Genomic DNA, 22,066 nt, shown 5'->3' with positions numbered 1-22,066 from the left:
AACTTAATTTGTCCAAACGCCTCTTTAGTCATAGCATAAAGAGCTGATCAAAATGTTTACATGCATACTTGTAATGCCTAATTGTGGTCTATGAATACATATTAATATACATGATTTTTTTTGTTTGTTGATAAATTGTTGATAAATAAATGCACATGTACATAAACTGTGAGCTGTATACCATGTATTCATTGCATTTGTTTCCCTTTAAACTTCTACATGTAATCTTTCATCAACCATAGTTAACATACTTTGACAACGTGATTTTGGTGTAACAATGTATTCAATACAAATACAGCATATTCATTTACTGATTGTAACATTACACTGTACAATGGCACTCGGGGGAAGTGTTTCTTTGATTTATTAGCTTTATAGCACAATAATGATTAAACAGTGTTGTCTAGAAACCAATACATGTTCTCCATAAAGCACTTAAACAGCCTGAGAAAAGAAGCTGGGAAAAAACACATTCTGTGCCGTTATCTGAATGCACACAGACGCAGTCATCAAACATTGTAATTAAACTGCAAGACGGCCTTGAGCTGATAACAGCTCCTTGAATTATAATAGCTGATACTGTTGGTGCCTTTTGTACTTGATAAATGTAGGATGAGACAATGTTGTCTTGCGTCAGCTTATATTTTTAGGCCACAGCACATCAGCATTGACTCATGAAAGATTCCCACGGCCGTCATCACCACAGTGTTTACCTTCTTCCAACATTCATGATTATTTGCAGAAGCACTGACATCTTTCCTGTTTACAAGTAAAAGCTGGAAATTTGCTGAAAAGTTACTCACCCTCAGGCCAGCCAAGATGTAGATGAGATTGCTTCTTAATCTGAACAGAATTGGAGAAATTTAGCATTACATAATTTGCTCTCCAGTGGATCCTCTGCAGTGAATGGGTGCCGTCAGAATGAGATTTAAAACAGCTGACAAAAACATCACAATAATCCACAAGTAATCAACACGACTGCAGCCATCAAATCACATTTTGTAATAAAAAATACATCAAGACATTGTAATGTCAAACCATTGCTTCTGACTAAAATACGAGTCCTCTATCCATAATAATGTTTATTTCAATGTAAAAGTCATCTCATCTGATTCAAGAGAAATATTCACAGATCAAGTACAGTTTAGAAGCAAAAACAGTCCAAAACAGTTGTTTATGTAGATTACTTGTGAATTATTATGATGATATTTTTATCAGCTGTTTGGACTCTCATTTTGACGGCACCCATTCACTGCAGAGGATTCACTGGTGAGCAAGTGATGTAATGCTAAATTTCTCCAAATCTCCTCAGATGAAGAAACAAACTCATCTACATCTTGAATGGCCTAAGGGTGAGAAATTTTTCTTTAGAAACTTTTCCTTTTAAAGCAAGCAAAGGAGGTTAAATTATATATTTATCCTCAAACAATGGAATATTCACTCCACTTATGATTGGTATAATCTGCTGCCACATAGCATCTTAAGCATTTTATTAAGAACTCTCTGATGTCAATATGTTCTCAATGGAAGCCATCGCCTTAGCAGACAAACTAGGCCAATCTCTTAGTTGCCCACATGGAAGATCCAGCTGTAGTCACATGAAAGATCCCAGACTCTCATGCAAGCCACAGCAATGGCTCGTCCCTCTCAATGGATCTAAAATAGGTCATATCAGATCACATAAGCTTTATTTCCAGAGCTCCCATTAGCTTCACAGCGAATCTGTTCGCCTGCGGGTGAACACTGCAGACATGCTCTTCACAATGCCCTTGATGCCTGCTAACTTTTTCACAGATACCCTGGACTCCCTGATGCGATCCACCAGCCCATGGAAAACCATGAGGACACTGTGGTAGTTCTCAGCAGCTGAGACCTCATAAAACTGACAGTCTGCCGAGAGCGCAAGCAGCCTGCCCTCTTCACTGAGGACCGCACGACGGTGGTGCAGGTCCCTCTTGTTTCCCACAATAACTATGGGCATCTTCTCAAAGCCCAGAATGTCCTTATTGGTTTTGATAATTTGAATGAGTCTGGAGACCGCGTTGAAACTGGCTCGGTCACAGATGCTGTAGACCAGCACAAAGCCATCTGCCCACTGGACTCTCTTTTCGTACATCAAGGACTCGGAAGCCGGGTCCTGCTGAGAAGACAAACAGACGAAAATCTGGGATCTGAGGGTGCAAAAAAATCTAAATATTGAGAAAATCGCCTTTAAAGTTGTCCAAATGAAGTTCTTGGCAATGCATGTTACTAATCAAAAATTAAGTTTTAATATATTTACAGTAGGAAATTTACAAAATATCTTCATGGAACATGATCTTTATTTAATATCCTAATGATTTTTGGCATAAAAGAAAAATAAATAATTTTGACCCATACAATGTATTTTTGGCTATCGCTACAAAATATATACCCCAGCGACTTAAGACTGTTTTTGTGATCCAGGGTCACAAATATTGTCCTATACTAACAAACCATAAACCAATGGAAAGCTTATTTATTCAGCTTTCAGATGATGTATAAATCTCAATTTCAAAAAAATTGACCCTTATGACTGGTTTTGTGGTCCAGGGTCACATATATATAAAAGATAGGTTAAATAGTTGATAGAAAGTTATCTGGTTATGAAACACTGAATCACCTGTGAATATGGCGCATCCCATATATTCAAAGTTTGCTCTCGTCCATCCACAACAACATTGTGAGTGTAAAGGGACTCTGTAGAGAAACCAGCGTATCAGTTATTGGTCATTCTATGGAAACGTCCACTTTTCTGTCCCTAGCCTTTACAGAAATATTACACTTGAAAAACACTTTAGGGTTACAATTGTTTTATATTTTAAAATAAAACAATGTGTTATTTGAACAATTACACCTTCTTGAGCCATCAATGTGGCGATATTTATTTTTAATTCATTATAAAGAATTCCAAGCACCACAAAACTGCTAGTCCCCACAGCCATGTACAGAGGGAAAGTGCTTTATTTTGAGGTCAAAAACAGGATTTTCTACCATTTAAAATACAATGATGTATTCATAACTATCAAATATATGATGTAAATGACATAAAAAAACAAAATGCCAAATAAGTATTATAAAATATATAATGAAAGTAGCGTTCCCCTGGAGTTGTGTCACTGGTGTTACCGTTTAACAAAAATCATTTATTTGAAATAAAAATCACACTGATGACATCACTTGACTTCCTTCCTCCCATTTCCTGAAGATCTATGAAAAAAGGCCCATGTTAAGTCCACTGTCTCTTTTCAGTTATCAGAAATGATTTCATATGAAGCTTTTAGTGGAAGTCACTGGTATGACCTACTTTATTGTTAGGGAATTGTAAAAAAACTAGAATACAAATGGATTAAACTACTCAATTTAGTGAGTATACCATGATTGACAACATGTGGTTTGATACCTTGCAGCAGACATTTTGTAAAATGCATTTTTCATGAAAATTGTCACTGGTGTTACCTTCCTAATGGGTAACACCAGTAAAGATCAGTTTACGTTGATGCTCTTTTACTAACTGCTTTCACTAAATGCCAAATGCATGCCAAGTGTAACAATTTAGTCTTATCTACTTAATTGTAGTTCAAGAATAAGGATCTTTGGTCTTATGTAAGTCACTGGTGTTTCATATTGTGTCACTGGTGTTACTTTTTTTCTGTCACATTAAATAAAATGTGTCATGTGACATGATAATAATTTTACATCCATTGAATTCTGCTTCACTCAAGAGTTAAGATTTAAAGGATTGCATCATTACTTGTTTATAACTGTTTTTACAAATATTGTCATTGTTATAGCAAATACATGGTTGCGTAAATGAACTAACATCATTCAATCACACTTTTAACAAACCTGATTAAAATAAATAAAACATAATCTCCTTATTTGTTGCATTATCATTATTTTTCTGTAACTCTGACTACATGCACTAAAAAAATGTAGAAATAATATTTCATAAAAACCTTTAAAATTGCCAGAGAAGTAAGGTAACACCAGTGACCAAAAGAATGGTGCATGTGGTCTTTAAATAAATGCACAAAAAATATATTAAAAAAATCATTAAGCTGTCATTTACGCGTATTCATAAAGTCAAAAGATGATATGTGGTCTAAGTTTAAATGTTAAAAAAAGAAATACATTTTAAGACATCTTGCCATACCAAAAGTGGACGCTTCTGTAGAATGACCCTTATAATGAAACGTAAAAATATTAAGAAAAACTTATGAACTTTTAAATCAATCAGTAAAAAGGCAACATACCAATATCCCCATATTCCCCGATGAATCTACGAGTCAGGAATCGGACAATAAGTGCTGCAAAACACAAAACTTATGAGCAAGCAAAATGTTTTTAAAGTTGCAAAAGATGACTGAAGAAGAAAGAAATGCATTTTATGGATGTATATCATGGAATACTTCCTAAAAATAAACTTACCAGATTTTCCAACATTGTCTGTGCCGAGTACCACGACGTTTGCATCCATTCTCTGTCTGTTTAGTCATGTCCTTTACAGATGCTGCTGCAAGTGATCTGGCGCGTCTCCGCCGCAGTCAACAAAGTTGAGGAGAAGGCGGGGCTTCGTTCGACGTGACGCTGAGATTCACGAGCAGATAACTCAAAGCAGTCACAACAAACATTGCATGACCGATGGATCGAAAGACATAAAAGAGCGGTATGTAAGTAAACGGCATTTAATTGCCATACTTTGCTGAAAGAGGACTGTGAATACTGTATTTGTTGTCATTGTTTACATGGATTGTTCAGACGTTGAATCTGTTTTAGGCCACAAGGTGGTGTGAGTAAGCTATTGAAAATAATTGCTTCGACTTTTAATATGAAAAACGCCTGCTAGTTTTTTTTTTCTGTATGAACTATATACAGTATATTTTGAAATAAAAAGCTAATTAGCTAATTGTTTTATATCCATGCTGGAAAAAAAACAATAGAAACCAACACCGAACTTCTAATGGTTTCCACTACAAAGACCATTAAAACATTACAAACCATCAACTATAAACCATTAACAAATTCCATTAGGATTTAGTGGTTTTAACAAGCCATCAAAAATACCAGTAGAAACCCACAGGGATGATTACAGTTTCCATTCCATTGTTTCAAACCATCTTGTTCATTCAGTTATAAATTATAATAATGTTTGTGTATTCTAAAAATTGATTTTAAATAGCATCGTTTGTAGCTAGCTTCAGTATAGTGAATAAAAAGTGAATATGATAAAACCACAAGTCTGTGTATCATGATAGGGGTATGCTGTATAGGCTATTTAATGAATTTCTATTTTCCTGGACAATAAGGATGAAATGTTCACTAGCTTATTATAGCTAGGGCCTAAAGGCTTGTTCACATCAAGAACAATAATGATGATAACTAGCCATAAAGTTAAAAAAAATTGAGAATAGTGAAGTTTAAAAAGAGAATAGTGGAGTTTACACCACTATATGCAGTGCCATTCTAAATGTGGGATCAGTAAGATTTTTAATGTTTTTAAAGAAGTTTCTTATGACCATCAATGCTGCATTTATTTGATCAAAAATACAGGGGAAAAATGTAATTTTGTGAAATACTATTGCAATTTAAAATAACAGTTTTCTATTTTGATATACTTTAAAAAATATTAAATTTATTCCTGTGAAGCAAAGCTGAATTTGCAGCATCAATAATCCATTCTTGAGTGTCACATGAATGATCCTTCAGAAATGATTCATGTTGGAGACAATTGTGCTGCTTAATATTTTTTCAGATGTGATACTTTTTTGATAGAAGTGTTTATTTAATTGACATTTTGTGTCACACTATACACTACTACTGAAAAGTTTGGGGTCGGAACATTTTTTCTTTCTTTTTTTAAAAGAAATTAATACTTTTATTCAGCAAGGATGTGATAAATTGATAAAACGTGATTGTAAAGACTTATATTGTTAGAAAAGATTTCTATTTTGAATAAATGCTGTTCTTTTTAACTTTTTATTTATCAAAGACTCAAAGAAAATAGTATCACAGGTTCCACAGCACAACAGTTTCAACACTGATAATAAATCAGCATATTAGAATGATTTCTGAATGATCATGTAACTCTGAAGACTGGAGTAATAACTGATGAAAATTCAGCGCTGTGTCATATAAATAAATTATATTTTAAATGATATTAAAATAGGAAACCAGTATTAGAAATCGCAATAATATTTCACAATATTATTGTTTTTCTGTATTTTTGAGCAAATTAATACAGCCTTGATGAGCATAAGATTGAACTCTCATTAAAAACATAAAAAATTACTGATCCCAAACAGCTTTTTTTTCCCTTATAGATGAACGATAAAATCACTGATCAGTGACAACATTGATCAATTTATTTTTCCTGTGGTAAAAGCCAGGAAATTAAAAATGAAATACACTGTAAAATGCATTGTCCATATGTGGCCACTAGGATGCAGTATAATCACAACAATTAGACATCTGTCCATGACAGAAGTGGCATAGGACAAAAAAGTTTTGAGAGTGAAAAAAAGAGTGCATCTCACGTTTTGTATAATTGTTTTTAATGTGTATTTTTTTTCATCTGCCCTTCTGTGTATACAGACACAACAATAAAAAAAACTGTCCACCACCAAATTCACCAATAAATGTCACTTAATAATATCATGCAAAATCAAATAAGATACAAAACTGATAATACTGTATATAAAATCTAAAATAACACACTGCATGATATTGCCACACACAAACCATAACAGAAACTCTGTGGGCACCTTCATCAGTATGCATACGGTGTAAATACAAGCATATGTTGCTTTATTGAATAATAGCTGTTTGTATGCTAAACGTTCACATAATGATGAAGGTACCCACAGAGTTTCTGTTCTGGTTCATGCTTGGCCATATCATGCAGTGTCCTCATTAAAGATATGGGTGGCCTGGAGGAAGCAGCTCCTTATGATTTATGTACTGGTCCAATGATTGTGGTGCCATTTCCTGACTGCAGCATTGAGAACAAGCTATTGTTTGGGTGGCTTGTAATCCCTCAAGGAGCAGCTGAAGACACACCTTTTCCACAAGCACTTAATCACCCCACACCCTTAAACCAATGAGCAAAAATGTAGGCCTATTTTTCTTCACTGAATTTCTCCTTTTCTTAGCTTGCTCAATGCTCTCTAATCTAGTTGTTTAATAAACCAGGGCGTTCTGTTTTACGATTATTGTTGGTTCTCTGACTAATTGCTCTGTTCCTTACTTCTTTCTGTACTATACCTTCAGTCATATACTCAGTTGACCGTCTGCACGTCTCTGCCGTCCTGAGTTGTTCTGCTCCCATGCCAGGTGGTAATACTACCTGATGGGATTCTTTAAATAGTGCTTGTGTAGAAAGGGGGTCCTCATAAACTTCTCCTGCTTCTGAAGCCACCCTGCTGTCCCACCCTGACTGAGCTGTTGGTATGTGTGATTAATTTCCTCTGTGACTGTCTGAAGGTGTGAAGTTGCTTTTTTTTTTTTTTACTAATGGAGCTGGGGTCATGTAAGGCCATACATAAGTTCAGTTATGTGTGTATCAGACTCAGAAATTAGTTTTCTATTAAGGGGCGCTATTTGCCCCTGGGATTGATTTCTGGGGTAATTTTTTTTATCTTTGTAAGAGCAATTTATTGAATTAACTTTGTTAAAAAAATTGACTTTTTTTCTTATTCAAGTATTTATTTAATTAATTTAATCAATCGATTAGGATTTTATCAACATAAACAAAAGTCATCTTTACACTGCAAAGGTGGTACAGAAGCTGCATCTGACATAGCATGTTTATTCACACTTTAATGGAATAGTTCATCCAAAAATGAAAATTTACTGAAAATGTACTCAACCTTAGGCCATCCGAGATTAGTTTGTTTCTTCATTGAAACAGCATTACATCATTTGCTCACTAACGGATCCTCTGCAGTGAATGGGTGCCGTCAGAATGAGAGTCGAAACACTACTCTAAAAAGAGTAATGTTATCTCAAAAGATAGCCAAAGCTACGGTTATTATTTCCATACTGACCTCATAAAAAGCCCTATCAAACTAATTTGCCGTTCTGTTGAAATGAAAAACTGTAAAGGGTTTCAGTGCCATGAAAACTGCTCTTATTGCTCATATTTCTATTAATTGCTTATGAATGATCCATGCACAGCTTAGTCTCACCTGAATTGTTGAAAGTTTCCATTCTTAGCCATCTATATTTTTAAAAAAAATCTGGAAAAGTCAAAGCAATGACAACAAATGGGCCATATGAACACAGCATAATGTGATATAGCTCATTACATGCTTGGCAGACAGTAAAATGTAGCATTCTGTTCTGCGATCTCGCTGCAGGGTTAGAAGAGCACAGTGTGCGAGGTCATTACGATTCTCTTAGGAAAATGTTTTAATGCCTTGTGAAATGAAGTATATATATATATTACATGCTGGTGGCACCAAAGAGAATGTAGATAATATTGTACGCTCCCTGGGGCCACTTCTTCAATTTCTGAGCTGTCAGAGGTTATATTTGCTCTAATTGCCACACACATGTGTGAAATACTGCAGGAGTGTCTTAGAGACAATATATATCCTGCACAGGTGAGTGACAATTACTCCCATATAGACTGAGCTTTACCTATTTTATTTTATTTTAAATGAAAAAAAAATTAATGAATCAATAATTTTAATATTAAAATGTTAAGCAGTTTTAGCTAAGAATTTTGGCAGCAGTGTAGATGTTATATTTCACGTAATTTTATTTGAGAGCATCAGATTTAATAAATGTTGATTAAAAGCTAGTGTGCTTTTGAGAAAATGCATTAAAATAACCGACACGACACCAGACCAATGATTTGCATTTGGTGGATTTTGCATGGACTTTGATACAAATCCAGTACTTCTAAACCTCCTCTTATAGCAGCCGTTTATTCATGCAACGCCAGTTCCAGTAAAGCAGCTGAGTCCGTGTGTGTGCTTATGCAAATGAATCTCCTTATGGACTAATCTAAACCCTTCTTCCATGTTTGATAATTCCGCTCTTTCCTGGTTCAAGTGTATAGCATATTGGCTGAGTAAAGGTGTGAGATATAAAACCGTTCAAGCAAAAGGCCTGTCTGAAAATTATATTGGATTTACAATTCATAGATAAACTGTCCAAAGCAAAGAGCGTCTTTGATGACTTACAGCTTCTTGTATACAATAAACATTCAGTTTATTTAAAGTGACAACACTGGAGAGAATCAGTTGAATCTGAATGTGAGTGAAACACACAGGAAATATTAAAATAGGGACCATTAATTGATTATTTCACATTTTGAATTTATACAATGTGCCTGATAGTCAAAGTGCATGCTTTATTGCGTATTAGACTAATCAAACGGGTCAAAGCTGCTGCGTGGTTATTACATGTTTATTAGAAGCAGTGGCACACACAGATCTTGCTATCAACCCATTAGCACATTTGATGTGATTTAATTTGATTGCATTTCATTTCAGTAATACCCATCATGCTGAGGCAGAGGTCTTTAGTGCTGTAGTCTAAAGCAGCCCAGATGTGCTGTTGACTCCCGCAGGAGAATGATGGAAGAGAGAGGTTGAGACACTTTGATTCCCTTCTTGCATATTCATGGATGGGTTTCAGACACTTCAATTATTCAGCTGGATGGATTTTCTTAAGAAACCATCCAGTGAACTGCCCACCTTGAACTGTGAGTGATGCATGGGATTTAATGCCATTTTAGTAGTGGACAGGATAATCTTCAAAGGAATGTGTTTGGCCCTTTCTGAACACAGGCCACTGAATCTCACCCGTATCTTTTTCAAAACCCTACTGCTATTTTATTACAGGTGCTTCATGGTCGTCATGCATGGAGATTCCATGTGGAAAGTAAAAGTTACCCATTTTGTTATTGTACAGTAGTGTGACCAATCTTAATTCTATACTAAAAGAGTGCATCATGTGGTAACATCTAAATTAATTTAGTTTATTGAAGTAAAAAAAAATATTTCAAGATCACTGATTAATAGCTCCATATATATATGAAGGACCAAACATGCAGAAATAAAAATTTATAGAAATTTAAAAAACAATAATAATAATGCCAAAATAAGAAATTATATCAAAAAGAATAATTGAAATTAAAACTAAATACTGAAAGTAATTAGTGGACAAAATAATGGACAAAAAACACAAATTTATTTAAAGGGGTCATATGATGCGATTTAAATTTTTCCTTTCTCTTTGGAGTGTTACAAGCTCTTGGTGCATAAAGAAGATCTGTAGAGTTGCAAAGACTAAAGGATCAAATTCAAAGAGATATTCTTTATAAAAGTTAAGAGTCAGCCACACCTACCTAAAACGGCTCGTTCTAACACGCCCCCACATGTCTACCTCACTATGTGGAAAGATTTGCATAACGCCGCCCAAATGTTCACGCAAAGAAAGAAGGCGTAACTTTTATTCTCACTGTAGCGTTGTTGCTGCCGCCGCCGCCGCCATGTCGTGAAGGCGCTGTGTGTTTTGTTGTGAAAGCGAAACTACTTTGTTTGGTCTTCCAAAAGAGGATATCCGCTTCGTCATGCCTAGAGCTGATCCGTGCTGGTCGCAGAGGAAATACATCAACTTCGTGCTGTGGATCGCCGGATCGGCTTTCACCGTGGACGAAGCGGAGTCCAGCCCGGGGTCGTCACATGTGGTAAGGGACGTAACATTTCCGTCACACGCTTGAGGAATTCGGCCAATCACAACGCACTGGATAGCTGGCCAATCAGAGCACACCTCGCTTTTTCAGACCGATGAGCTTTGTAAAAATCGACACGTTTCAGAAAGGCCCCTCAGAAAGGGGCATAGAGGAGAAACAATAATGTACAGTATGTGGAAAATAATGTGTTTTTTTAACCTTAAACCACATAAATACATTTCATTACACCAAATACACAAAATAATGTTCTTTTTAGCAACATCATATGACCCTTTTAAGACATGAAAATAAATTTTATTTGTTTTATCAAGTAATTTATTTCTTTATTTATTTTCCCTCTAATATATTTATTTAGTTATTTTTAGTGTTCATGGTGCCTTAAAATTTTAAGTTTAGTCAACCTGAAATGTGAAGTTGTATTATGTGACAACACTGATATTTAAGTTATCTCAATAATTCAATTAAATCCAGGAAAGTTATTCTAACACTAAGTTTTAAAGTGTAATAGCTGTTTGCAATAATCTTTTTTTTTTTTTACAGAGCAGTAACCTTAATGCAAAGGTGCCTGAACTTTTAAATACGAATGCCTAAAAACTTGACTGAGGGCTGTGGGATAAAATTAAATGTTGCATTATATTATATTAAAATGTATTACATTGTTAAAAATGTAAATAATTGATCAAAATTTTAAATAACAATTTCTTTTTTTTTATTATTATTTTTTAAATCAAAAACATTGAAAATTTAATTAACTTAAATAGAAGAAAAATATAATTTAGAAATAATTTTATCTCTCCTCTTGTGAAATGCTGGTTTGGGCATTTCTGCCTTAAAGGGGCAACTTTGTACCTTGTTTTCCCATTAATGGTTATGTACCTTTTAGGGATAGATAAGGAACATCGTTATGACAGTGAATCTTTCAAAGCCAATCCCTTCTTGACCCTACATGTCGCCTGTCTTGAGATGTTAACCACTGTCTTTTGTGAGGCACAGCTTTCATTAGACATCATTAGACATCTGCGGAGGAACCGTTACAAAAGGAAAAGATGAGACCATTGCTTTTTCATATCCCCCTCAGGAAGGAAACGCTTGAGCTACTTTACTGTAGAGCCACAAGCTGTGCAGCGAGGAGGCAGAATGCACAGCCCGGCCTTTCACAAACAGCTGCTTCTAGTGCCACTAGATGTATTATGGTGGGAAGGGGGTGGAAGCTGCTCCCTGCACTTCTCAATGTGCCAGAAAGTGTTACCAGTTCAGCGTTAATGCATGTGTCGTGTCTTACTTTCCATTACCCGTCTCTTTATCGTTGTATGTATATCAATGAAAAACTGCTGCTGAATTTAAATGAGACATCCTGTTGCTTATCGCTTATGTCTGTTAGTGCATCATGAGGACATTTTATGAAAGGGTAATTTGTGTATTTCCTCCCTTAATTGAAAAAAACTTTTTTCCCCCCTAACGACTGAATCATAAGAAAAGGAATAATGATAACACTTTACAATAAGGTTCAATTTGTTAACATCAGTTAATGCTTTAGGTATTATAGGAACTAACAATGGACAACAATTTACGATAATCTATGATAATATTATACTGTAGATACACTATATCATTTTCATGTTTTTTTTTAAATATGCTAAATTAATGTAAATAATAAATAATCTATTACATTGTACTTTGTGTTTTATTACCTTGGCATTAAATTACAGAAAACTGGTAAATGCTACTACATGAGCATTTCTAATACAATAGGAATGACAACAGAGTGTCGTGTCTTACTTTCCATTACCCGTCTCTTTATCGTTGTATGTATATCAATGAAAAACTGCTGCTGAATTTAAATGAGACATCCTGTTGCTTATCGCTTATGTCTGTTAGTGCATCATGAGGACATTTTATGAAAGGGTAATTTGTGTATTTCCTCCCTTAATTGAAAAAAACTTTTTTCCCCCCTAACGACTGAATCATAAGAAAAGGAATAATGATAACACTTTACAATAAGGTTCAATTTGTTAACATCAGTTAATGCTTTAGGTATTATAGGAAGTAACAATGGACAACAATTTACAATAATCTATGATAATATTATACTGTAGATACACTATATCATTTTCATGTTTTTTTTTTAAATATGCTAAATTAATGTAAATAATAAATAATCTATTACATTGTACTTTGTGTTTTATTACCTTGGCATTAAATTACAGAAAACTGGTAAATGCTACTACATGAGCATTTCTAATACAATAGGAATGACAACAGCTTTGACATCTTTCTCTCTTTCTCTTGAAATGTTTTTCCTCTTTTGGAAAGTCGTGTAAACATTATTTGTTAATGGGGCAAATGGGAACGCAAAAACTATATTCGTTGTAGTTTTTGTTCACCACTATATAATTTTACCCATCAAAGATAATGTCCGCTTCTGAAAACCCCAGAAACCGTTTTGCCAAATCTGTGATTTTCCCACAGAATTGGGCTATTTTATACTGTTGCTGCGGGGGGTCTGCGAGTTGAAGCTAAACCCCATTTTCCCCCAGAATCGCAACTGGGCAAATTTGGAGTACCAATTGACCCTTCGCAAAGACCTGCCTTCCCATATTTTCTGTTGCTCTGTCCAACAAGCCATGCCGCTGTCATGCCACACATCATGTTCTCACGCAGTGAAAAATACATCACGGAGCAAAGAGGAAACTGACAGGAGCAGGTTACTTTAGGTATGAAACAAAGTATTTGATATTTAGTCTTTTTTTGAAGAAATTCCAACAATAAATACCATTTTGTGGATCTTTAATGTGTCGTGACAGATCACTGTAGCGCCTTCAAGCGGAACATGAACCGATCGTCTTTTCCTCTTTATTAGTTAAAGCATGAAATAAACATGAAATGAACATCAGAGGGTATTTTATTTTAACCACAGAAAGTACACAACCTTTTTCAAGCTTAAGTCCACAGAACTTAATCTACTCGTCTGTCTTATGGTTTGTCGGACAAAATGTCGCATTTGGTGTTATGATTGGTCAGATCGCCTGTCAATTAAGCCCTCTGCGAAGGGTCAATTGAGCTTATTTTATTAAGAAGACCTGGCAGCCCTGCCTAGAAATGTGAAAAGGGTCCATTTTTCATTTGCTAATTCATGTTCATAAAAACAATCAGTGACTGACCAAAAGTGACAGCAAAGACTATACTGTAAAAAAAAAATTTGTTTCAAATAAATTCTGTTTTAAAAAATAAAGAAATAAATACACATATAAAGAAATAAATACATACATAATAAATTAAGCTGCAATAAAACAGCAAACTATTTTCAGTATTGAAAATAAAATGTTTCTTGAGCACCAAATCGACATATAAGCATGATTTCTGATGGGATCATGTGATACTGAACACTGGAGTAATGACTGCTAAAAAATTAAGCTTAAAATAGAATAAAAATAAAATAAAATAGAAAACATTTATTTATGTAATATTTCACAATATTAATGTTTTCTATACATTTGATCAAACAAATGCAGCCTGCATGGGTGAGAAATAAGAAACTTCTTTCAAAAATATGGCATCAGGACATCAGTCAGTAATAAAATGCTGTAATTGCCACCACCATAGAACTACTAGCATGAGTGATCCCATGACTTGCATTTGCATGTTAGTTGAATTTGACTCTAGATATTTGGCATATGTGCATGCTTGAGGGAAAAGCAACATATGAATAATTCATGGAATAAATATGGTAAGTGCTTTCAAATGGTCCCTAAACGCTCACCAAATCTACTATACAATACTCCCCTGCTCCTTTCTTTTATACTCACTCGGATGTGCTATGCATGCATGACTTATTCAGTACAACACTGCCGTTACTTTATTAATAAACACTGTAAAATTGATAATGCAGCCGTCACGTATGATAAGGCCAAGCTTTAAGAAAGTTCTTTACTGGAGGAAAATCTTTTTTTCCCCCTTTTAACCTGCCAGTAAAACTTGTGACAGACTAAACATGAATGCACCAATGCATTTAGCGGCTTTGCTCGTTATCATGAATAGTGGAACAACTTGATGCCTTTTGTATTTTTCTCAGAGGACACATTTACCTTATTTGAATTGCAACGTCCCTGATTGTATCCACAGAGAGAACTATTTAACATTTATAAATATCTCTAGAATGTCACTGGTTGAATGAGAGCCGAGGCAGTTGCCATGACAAAAGGGCGAGTACATGCTTGGCTTGCATTGTTTTAAAAGACAAATGAAATCAAGGAGTCTTTTCCTTCTTTAGAGCTGCACAGGATGTGAGCCAACAGGGTGTGTGCAAAATGCAAAAATGCAAACCATCAAAACTTTTCAAAAACAAGCTACAGTATTTTATAACAATGCAGAAAAAGATGTGATAAACAGTTTATTATATTATTTTATTATAATCTGTCATTTCTGTGTAATTAGAAAATGCAACACATTATATATATATATATACACACAAACTATATGATCGCAATATATATAAAAACTGTTTACATGTGTGTATACCAATACTGATACCATTCAAAAGTTTTTGTAGTAAGATTTAAAAAAAATAATAATAATAATAAAACACAAAATAAAATAATGTAATACTTTTATTCAGCAAGAACTCATTAAATTTATCAAAAGTGACAGTAAAGATATTTATAATATTGCAAAAGATTTTAATTTCAGATAAATTATGCACTTTTGAACATTTCAGTTATTTAACTGAAAAAATAATCATGATTTCCGCAAAAATGATAAGCAAAAACTGTTTTCAATATTGATAATAATACATTATTAAATAATTAAGTAACAAAAATAATTGAAGACTGGGGTAATGATGCTGAAAATTCAGCTTTGCATCACAGGAATAAATTGCATTTTAAAATACATTAAAATAGAAATGTAGATTGTTATTTTAAATTGTAATAATATTTCAAAATACTGCTGTATTTTTTATCAAATAAATGAAGCTTTGGTGATCATAAGAGACTTCTTTCAAAAACATAAAAAAAACGTACTGAATCTTATTCATCCCATCCTTTCCTTCTTTCTTTCATTCCATGACACTTCTGGGCAGGGTTGCCAGGTTTTGACAAGAAAACCCGCCAAATCGCTACTCAAAACTAGCCCACTCGCGTTTTGATGGGGTCCCCAGTTAAAAATCACGTTCCGGGGGGTAAAATACGTGTTTTTTGGCAGGGTTCCCCTGCTAAAATTCGCATTCCAGGGGATAAATATCATGTTATTGGAGTCACTTCAACCCGCGGCAACAGTGTTAAAGTAGCCCAATTCCGTGGGAAAGCCGCAGACTTGGCAACACTGCTTCTGGTGTAAAAATGGTTGCTTTATAGCACTTCTTAAAGGGATAGTTCACCTTCAGTTGGTCCCCATCGACTTGCATAATGATTTTTTCCATACTTTGGAAGTCAATGGGGACCAGCAACTGAAGGTGAACTATCGCTTTAAGATGCTTTGCTTACAACTGTGCCGCTTTGAATAAAAGATGCTACTCCTGTCATGACATGACAGACATTTATGTGTGCCCTTCAGTGCATTCTCATCTATCCACATACTTTCAGTGGGTTTGTAATGAATTGAGAGGTGGCACAGCACCCTGTCTCCAAACTGCTGTCACAGTCAGGCCTGTGAAAGCACAGTCAGCAGCTTTTCAACTCTAGCTGAATTTATTGGGGGTTTTCAGAGGGAGAGACTCTGAATTGCTAAATATGCTGTTTATTTCCTCCATCGACTATCCATGGTGGCAATTCACTCTGTGCCAGCAGAAAGAACAGAGCCCCTTTAGTGCATTTTATGTGCTCTTGAAAGGAGGTTATGGCAATTTATCTGTCCCTTGCTATAAAATCCATCACACCCATAAAACTGTATACGTCAGGGAGAGGACAGCATAAATATCAAACTTGCAGTAAGAATAACAGTATCATTTATCTGAACTGTTTGGATTTCTGGCTGTTACAAAGTTTGCCACACACTGGGATAAAAGTATCCTTAAACCACTCTTAAAGGAACCTTTCACCCAAAAATGAAAATTTGCTGAAAATGTACTCACCCTCAGATCATCCAAGATGTACATGTGTTCACTGGAGCAAGCGTTATTATGTATTATGAAATGGTAATTTAGCTAGAAGAAAGGATTTAAAGTTAAAATGCTTTAATGATTGATTGCACTGTTATTCTGACGGCACCCATTCACTGCAGAGGATCCATTTGTGAGCACGTGATGTAATGCTAAATTTCTTCAAATCTGTTCCAATGAAGAAACAAACTCATCAGCATCTTGGATGGCCTGAGGGTGAGTAAAAAAATATTTTTTATTTTATTTTTATTTGCATAAAATTTTAAATAAAAGAAACTGGATAAAAAATTAAATTCACAGACATAAATCATATTTTATTCTCATTAGTAAAGTTTTCATAATTTTAAATAATTTTGGAATTTGGTTTGAGTGGATGTTACATTTTACATTCTATTTATTTATTTATTTACTCATTCATTCGTTCGTTCATTCATTCACCTATGGTCTCTTTTGTGCTTTTAGCTATTTTATTTCAATCCAGTAAATTATCTTGCAATTGTGTAAAAAATGCAATTTTAATGTATTACATTTAAGTACCTGAGCTGCATCACAGCACATCTCTAAAAGTCAGATATACCCTTTTATAGAAATCACAACAAAAAGCATTTTAATTTTTAAAGGTCAAGAAATGACCTATAATTTTGCAGAGATTTAGTTTAGTTATTTTATGTAACCACTGCAATAAACCTCAATAGACTTTTAATAGACATCAGTAATTTGGATTTATATACGCTTATGAATTATTAAGCAGCCTATTGCTTGTGCGGTTTCACTTCTCCTTTTTAAACTCTTAATTACAGGTATAAATAAACAGAAGGAGATTTTTTGTCATTTCCAATGGCAAAATAACTCCATGTATAAAGATTAAGACTTCTGTGTGTAGGCCCTTGTGTGGAGATATTTGATAGCATGTCTGTTTATTTCTAGTTGCCAGCTTTTAAAACGCCTGGGTGGGAAGGTTTAATTAAAGGGATTATTTACCCAGTGAAATTTAAAACTGGGGGTTGATCCAGCACTCGCAGTACGGCAATGCTGTTAGAGTGCAGAAGCGCCAACGTTTTTTTTCTACCAGCTTTTCATCTAACTGAAGTCTAATTTCTGAAATCTTTTAATCATAAAGTGCAATTTTAGACGGTCAGCGCTCGGAAATCAAAGCACAAATCATGTTTATGAGAAAGTGCCCAGCTAATGATTGCTAAACTTGTGTCCCTTCTGTGGTCATAATACAGACGTCACATAAATATCTGGATTAGAAAAGTCAGTTTGTGCTGAGAGGGACAGGGCATTTGAACAGTGCTATTGGACCTTAAAAAGGCTGTCAATTTAAGGACAATTTAGCTATTGCATGACCATCAGAGATACTTCAAACCAATAGCTTCTGGATATGGATGGTAATTTGTGTGCTGATTTTATAATGTGCAGAATCTGCAGACTTTTTGCATTATCTGCCCTGATTTAAGGGGATTTTCTGTGGATTGGGTTTGAATAAAATGTGTTAAATGAAGCTACTCAATACTAAGTGTTTTAACTGGTGATTTTATGACTTATTAAGCATGAACAATAATGCATAAAAGAAGGTTTACATGACAGTTGTTACAAGTTTGTTTAAATTGAATTGTATTGCATTGATCATCTTCTAAAGTACTCATTAATACATAATAAATATATATTGATAATTTAAGGCCTATTAGATATTTAAAAGTAACAGATTTCGAATATAAAGTTGAATAGGCTTAGATATACATTTTATAATAAATAACAAATAATAAAATAGAAATGATAGAAAAATGATCCGGTGTTAAATATTTGTGAGTAGCAAAAGTATGTGAATCCTTGCTTTCAGTATCCGGTGCAGCAATAACTGCAAGTAACGTTTCTTGTAACTGCTGATCAGTCCTGCACAACATCTTGAAGGAGTTTTAGCCCATTCCTCAGTGCAGAACCACTTCAACTCTGTGATGTTGGTGGGTTTCCTCCTGTGAACTGCTTGCTTTAGGTCCTTTCACAAAATTTCAATTGGATTAAGGTCCGGAATTTGACTCAGTCATTCCAAAACATTAACTGCGTTCTTCTTTAACCATTGAGTAACCACATTTGTTTGTGCCATGATACACTTCCACAAACATGACCAAACTTTGATAGATCCCTGTTCTTTAAATAAACACCTGATAGTCAGCTCACTGATTAAAACACCTCTGAACAGATGAACTCTAATTTCACCTTCAAATGAACTGCTAATCCTAGAGATTCACATACTTTTGCCGCTCACAGATATGTAATATTGGATCATATTCCTGAATAAATAAATGACAAAGTATATATTTTCATCTCATTTGTTTGACTGGGTTCTCTTTGTCAACTTTCAGGACTTGCATGAAAATCTGATGATTTTTTTGGGTTATATTTATGTAGAAATATAGACAATTCTAAAGGGTTCACAAACTTTCAAGCAGCACTGTATATAATGCATTGATACTAAAGAGATTCACATTAAACAAATATAGTTCAAAATATGCATTCTTCATGTTGATTATGAATTAATTTGAGGATTCAGTGTTGTGTAAATAAATAACTTTAGATGTGATTAATTGAAATAAATTACAGAAAACAGAAAAATAAATAAATACATACATACATACATACAATAAATGATTGCTTAACAGGCCTAAATGAAATATGTGTTAGTTTATTGTTGCTGGTAATTTGTTTGTTTGTTTCCAGTGGGAATGTCTGCCAAAAATAATGTTCCTTCCTTTATTAATTAATAACTTCAACAGACCAGAAGAGGGATTTGAAATAGCAAAAACTAATGCCTCATGTCCAATAACTTCAGTTGCAGATTTCATAGAAATAGGAGATTGGTAGGATTATGGGAATATGTGGCACTATGTCTCTCTTTAGACCCCTGCCTTTGCCACACATCAGCTTGAGTTACTAATGTTTGTACTGTGTTTCCCTCTCTCACTTGCAGATGGCGAGTTCACATTTGACTAAATAGCTTTATTTCGACTTACACAATGGCTAAACTTGTCCGGCCCGTCTTGTGGCATAGAACTGCACCTGTAGAAGACTGCTTGTCACTTCTTCAACACCTTTCAGTTTTCTTTTGTTTGCTTGCTGAGGGAATCACTAGGCGGAGGCATTCCCATCACATTTAAGCTTGTTTTGCTTGCTTGCACCATTGTGTGGCTTTATTGTTTTTCCCAGAAGTAAAGGTGCAGATTTGGTTCAGAGTCAACAATCCGGTATGCATTGCAGGATCTTCCAGGAAAGCATTTAGAGAGCAGTTTGTTCCAGTTTATTGAACCCTTGAATACTTACTACATAACACCTACAGAACTACCGATGCTGTTGAGATTGCTAATGTTTAACGTCATTCTTTCCTCTAAAAGCACGAGACAGCATAACAGTGTTGTGATTTACCCTTGCAGGATATCACAACCCATCACTCCACAGGCAGAAGGCTCTATATTTGAAACCCTCTTGCTGCAGTGCCACTGAAGTTTAAAAGCACATGTTGGCCTCTCTATTGATACCGGGGTAAAAATAGATGGAAGAGGTCTCTCTGGGTGTGTGTGTGTGTGGGTGTGTGTGTGGGTGGTTGTTTGAACACAGAACAGATACTGATGTCTTATTAATAGTTTGGACAGCAAAACTGAAAAAAGAAAGTCGCCTGACATTTTCTCAGTCAACATCTGCTAAGCCTACAAATGCCAGTGTGGTATCTTTATAATCAGGATGTTTCCCATGGGAGCTGTTGCTTTTTGGCAGAGGTATTATCATGAATGTTTGAGAGTACAAGGCTGGACCCTGAGGTTATTAGCCTGTTTTCTTTGTATGTTATGTTTGAAATTTTCCTTTCTTGGGATGACTGAAAAGCACTGCTATATTTATACTTCAAGACACCTGAAGAGTTTCTAGAATGGAATGAAGATACAGAAGCTGATCAGTACAGACGTACTCAGTCTCATTCACTAATAATTGTTAACAAGTCACATATTTATGTGCAGAGAAAAAAGTTATCCTGCCAAATTTCCACCAAATTCACAACAGATACATACATAAATTCATTCTGTTAATGAATTTGGATTATTTTGAATGAAGGAGTGCCAGCCCACAACTAGTAGCCCACAATTTGTGTAAAACACACACAAACCAGGTGTTTATATAGTGCTGCAGGGATGCTGAACTTTTGTAGGCCTCAACCTGGAAACAAGTTAACATTTAAAGCACTTCCGTTTCCACTGTCATGTGTTTTTTGGTCAGACTTTATTTTAAGGTCTAGTTCTCACTATTAACCAAGTATTAACTAAAACTTCTAAATTATCTAAGCTAACAGAGTGTGTTAAAAATGTAAAAGATTGGATGACCAATAATTTTCTCTTATTAAATTCGGATAAGACAGAGATATTACTTATTGGACCAAAAGACAGTACACCGAATCTCGTGGATTACAATTTGCAACTAGACGGATGTACGGTTACTTCCTCTACAGTCAAAAATCTGGGTGTTATATTAGATAGCAACTTGTTTTTTGAAAATCATATTTCCCATGTTACAAAAACAGCATTCTTCCATCTTAGAAACATTGCCAAGTTACGAAACATGATACCTGTTTCTGATGCAGAAAAGCTAGTTCATGCATTCATGACCTCTAGACTGGACTATTGTAATGCACTGCTAGGTGGTTGTCTTGCATCTTCAATAAACAAGCTACAGGTAGTCCAAAATGAAGCGGCTAGAGTCCTTACCAGGTCAAGAAAATATGATCATATTACCCCAATTTTACAGTCTCTCCACTGGCTAACTATTAAGTTCCGTATCAGTTACAAAATATTATTACTTGCCTATAAGGCCCTTAATGGGTTAGCTCCTGCATACCTAACTAGTCTTCTACCACGCTACAATCCATCACGCTCCCTAAGGTCACAAAACTCTGGACTTTTGGTAGTACCAAGGATAGCAAAGTCCACTAAAGGAGGTAGAACTTTTTCGCATTTGGCTCCCAAACTCTGGAATAGCCTTCCTGATAACGTTCGGGGTTCAGACACACTCTCTCTGTTTAAATCTAGATTAAAGACACATCTCTTTGGCCAAGCATTCAAATAATGCATCTCATAATCTTGTACTGCAGTTATACTACTAAGCTACTACTAAATATATTGTAGAAACTTAATTTTCTGTAAAGCTGCTTTGCAATGATTTGTATCGTGAAAAGCGCTGTACAAATAAACTTGAATTGAATTGAA

The 22,066-nt window shown here is 34.8% G+C and overlaps 1 protein-coding gene across 2 annotated transcripts; it reads right to left on the bottom strand.

Annotated features, from left to right (window-relative positions):
* Positions 1 to 1,356: 1,356 nt before the first annotated feature.
* On the bottom strand, positions 1,357 to 4,606 carry LOC107549016 (ras-related and estrogen-regulated growth inhibitor-like protein). 2 transcript variants are annotated; one of them, XM_016229915.1, is made up of 4 exons: positions 4,450 to 4,606; positions 4,275 to 4,328; positions 2,642 to 2,718; positions 1,357 to 2,140 (listed from the first exon to the last, which is right to left on the bottom strand). In XM_016229915.1, exons 1-4 carry the CDS (start codon positions 4,496 to 4,498, stop codon positions 1,712 to 1,714), a joined length of 609 nt encoding a protein of 202 aa, XP_016085401.1. In that variant the 5' UTR covers positions 4,499 to 4,606; the 3' UTR covers positions 1,357 to 1,711. The 2 variants fall into 2 exon arrangements, with proteins under 2 accessions (XP_016085401.1, XP_016085402.1); XM_016229916.1 differs by having other exon boundaries at positions 1,357 to 2,137.
* Positions 4,607 to 22,066: the final 17,460 nt, after the last annotated feature.

This window comes from Sinocyclocheilus grahami, unplaced genomic scaffold (assembly GCF_001515645.1).
Source record: "Sinocyclocheilus grahami isolate Dianchi unplaced genomic scaffold, SAMN03320097.WGS_v1.1 scaffold360.1, whole genome shotgun sequence".
In the NCBI taxonomy this organism is placed as follows: Eukaryota; Metazoa; Chordata; class Actinopteri; order Cypriniformes; family Cyprinidae; genus Sinocyclocheilus; species Sinocyclocheilus grahami.
This window is presented reverse-complemented; position numbering and strand designations above follow the sequence as displayed.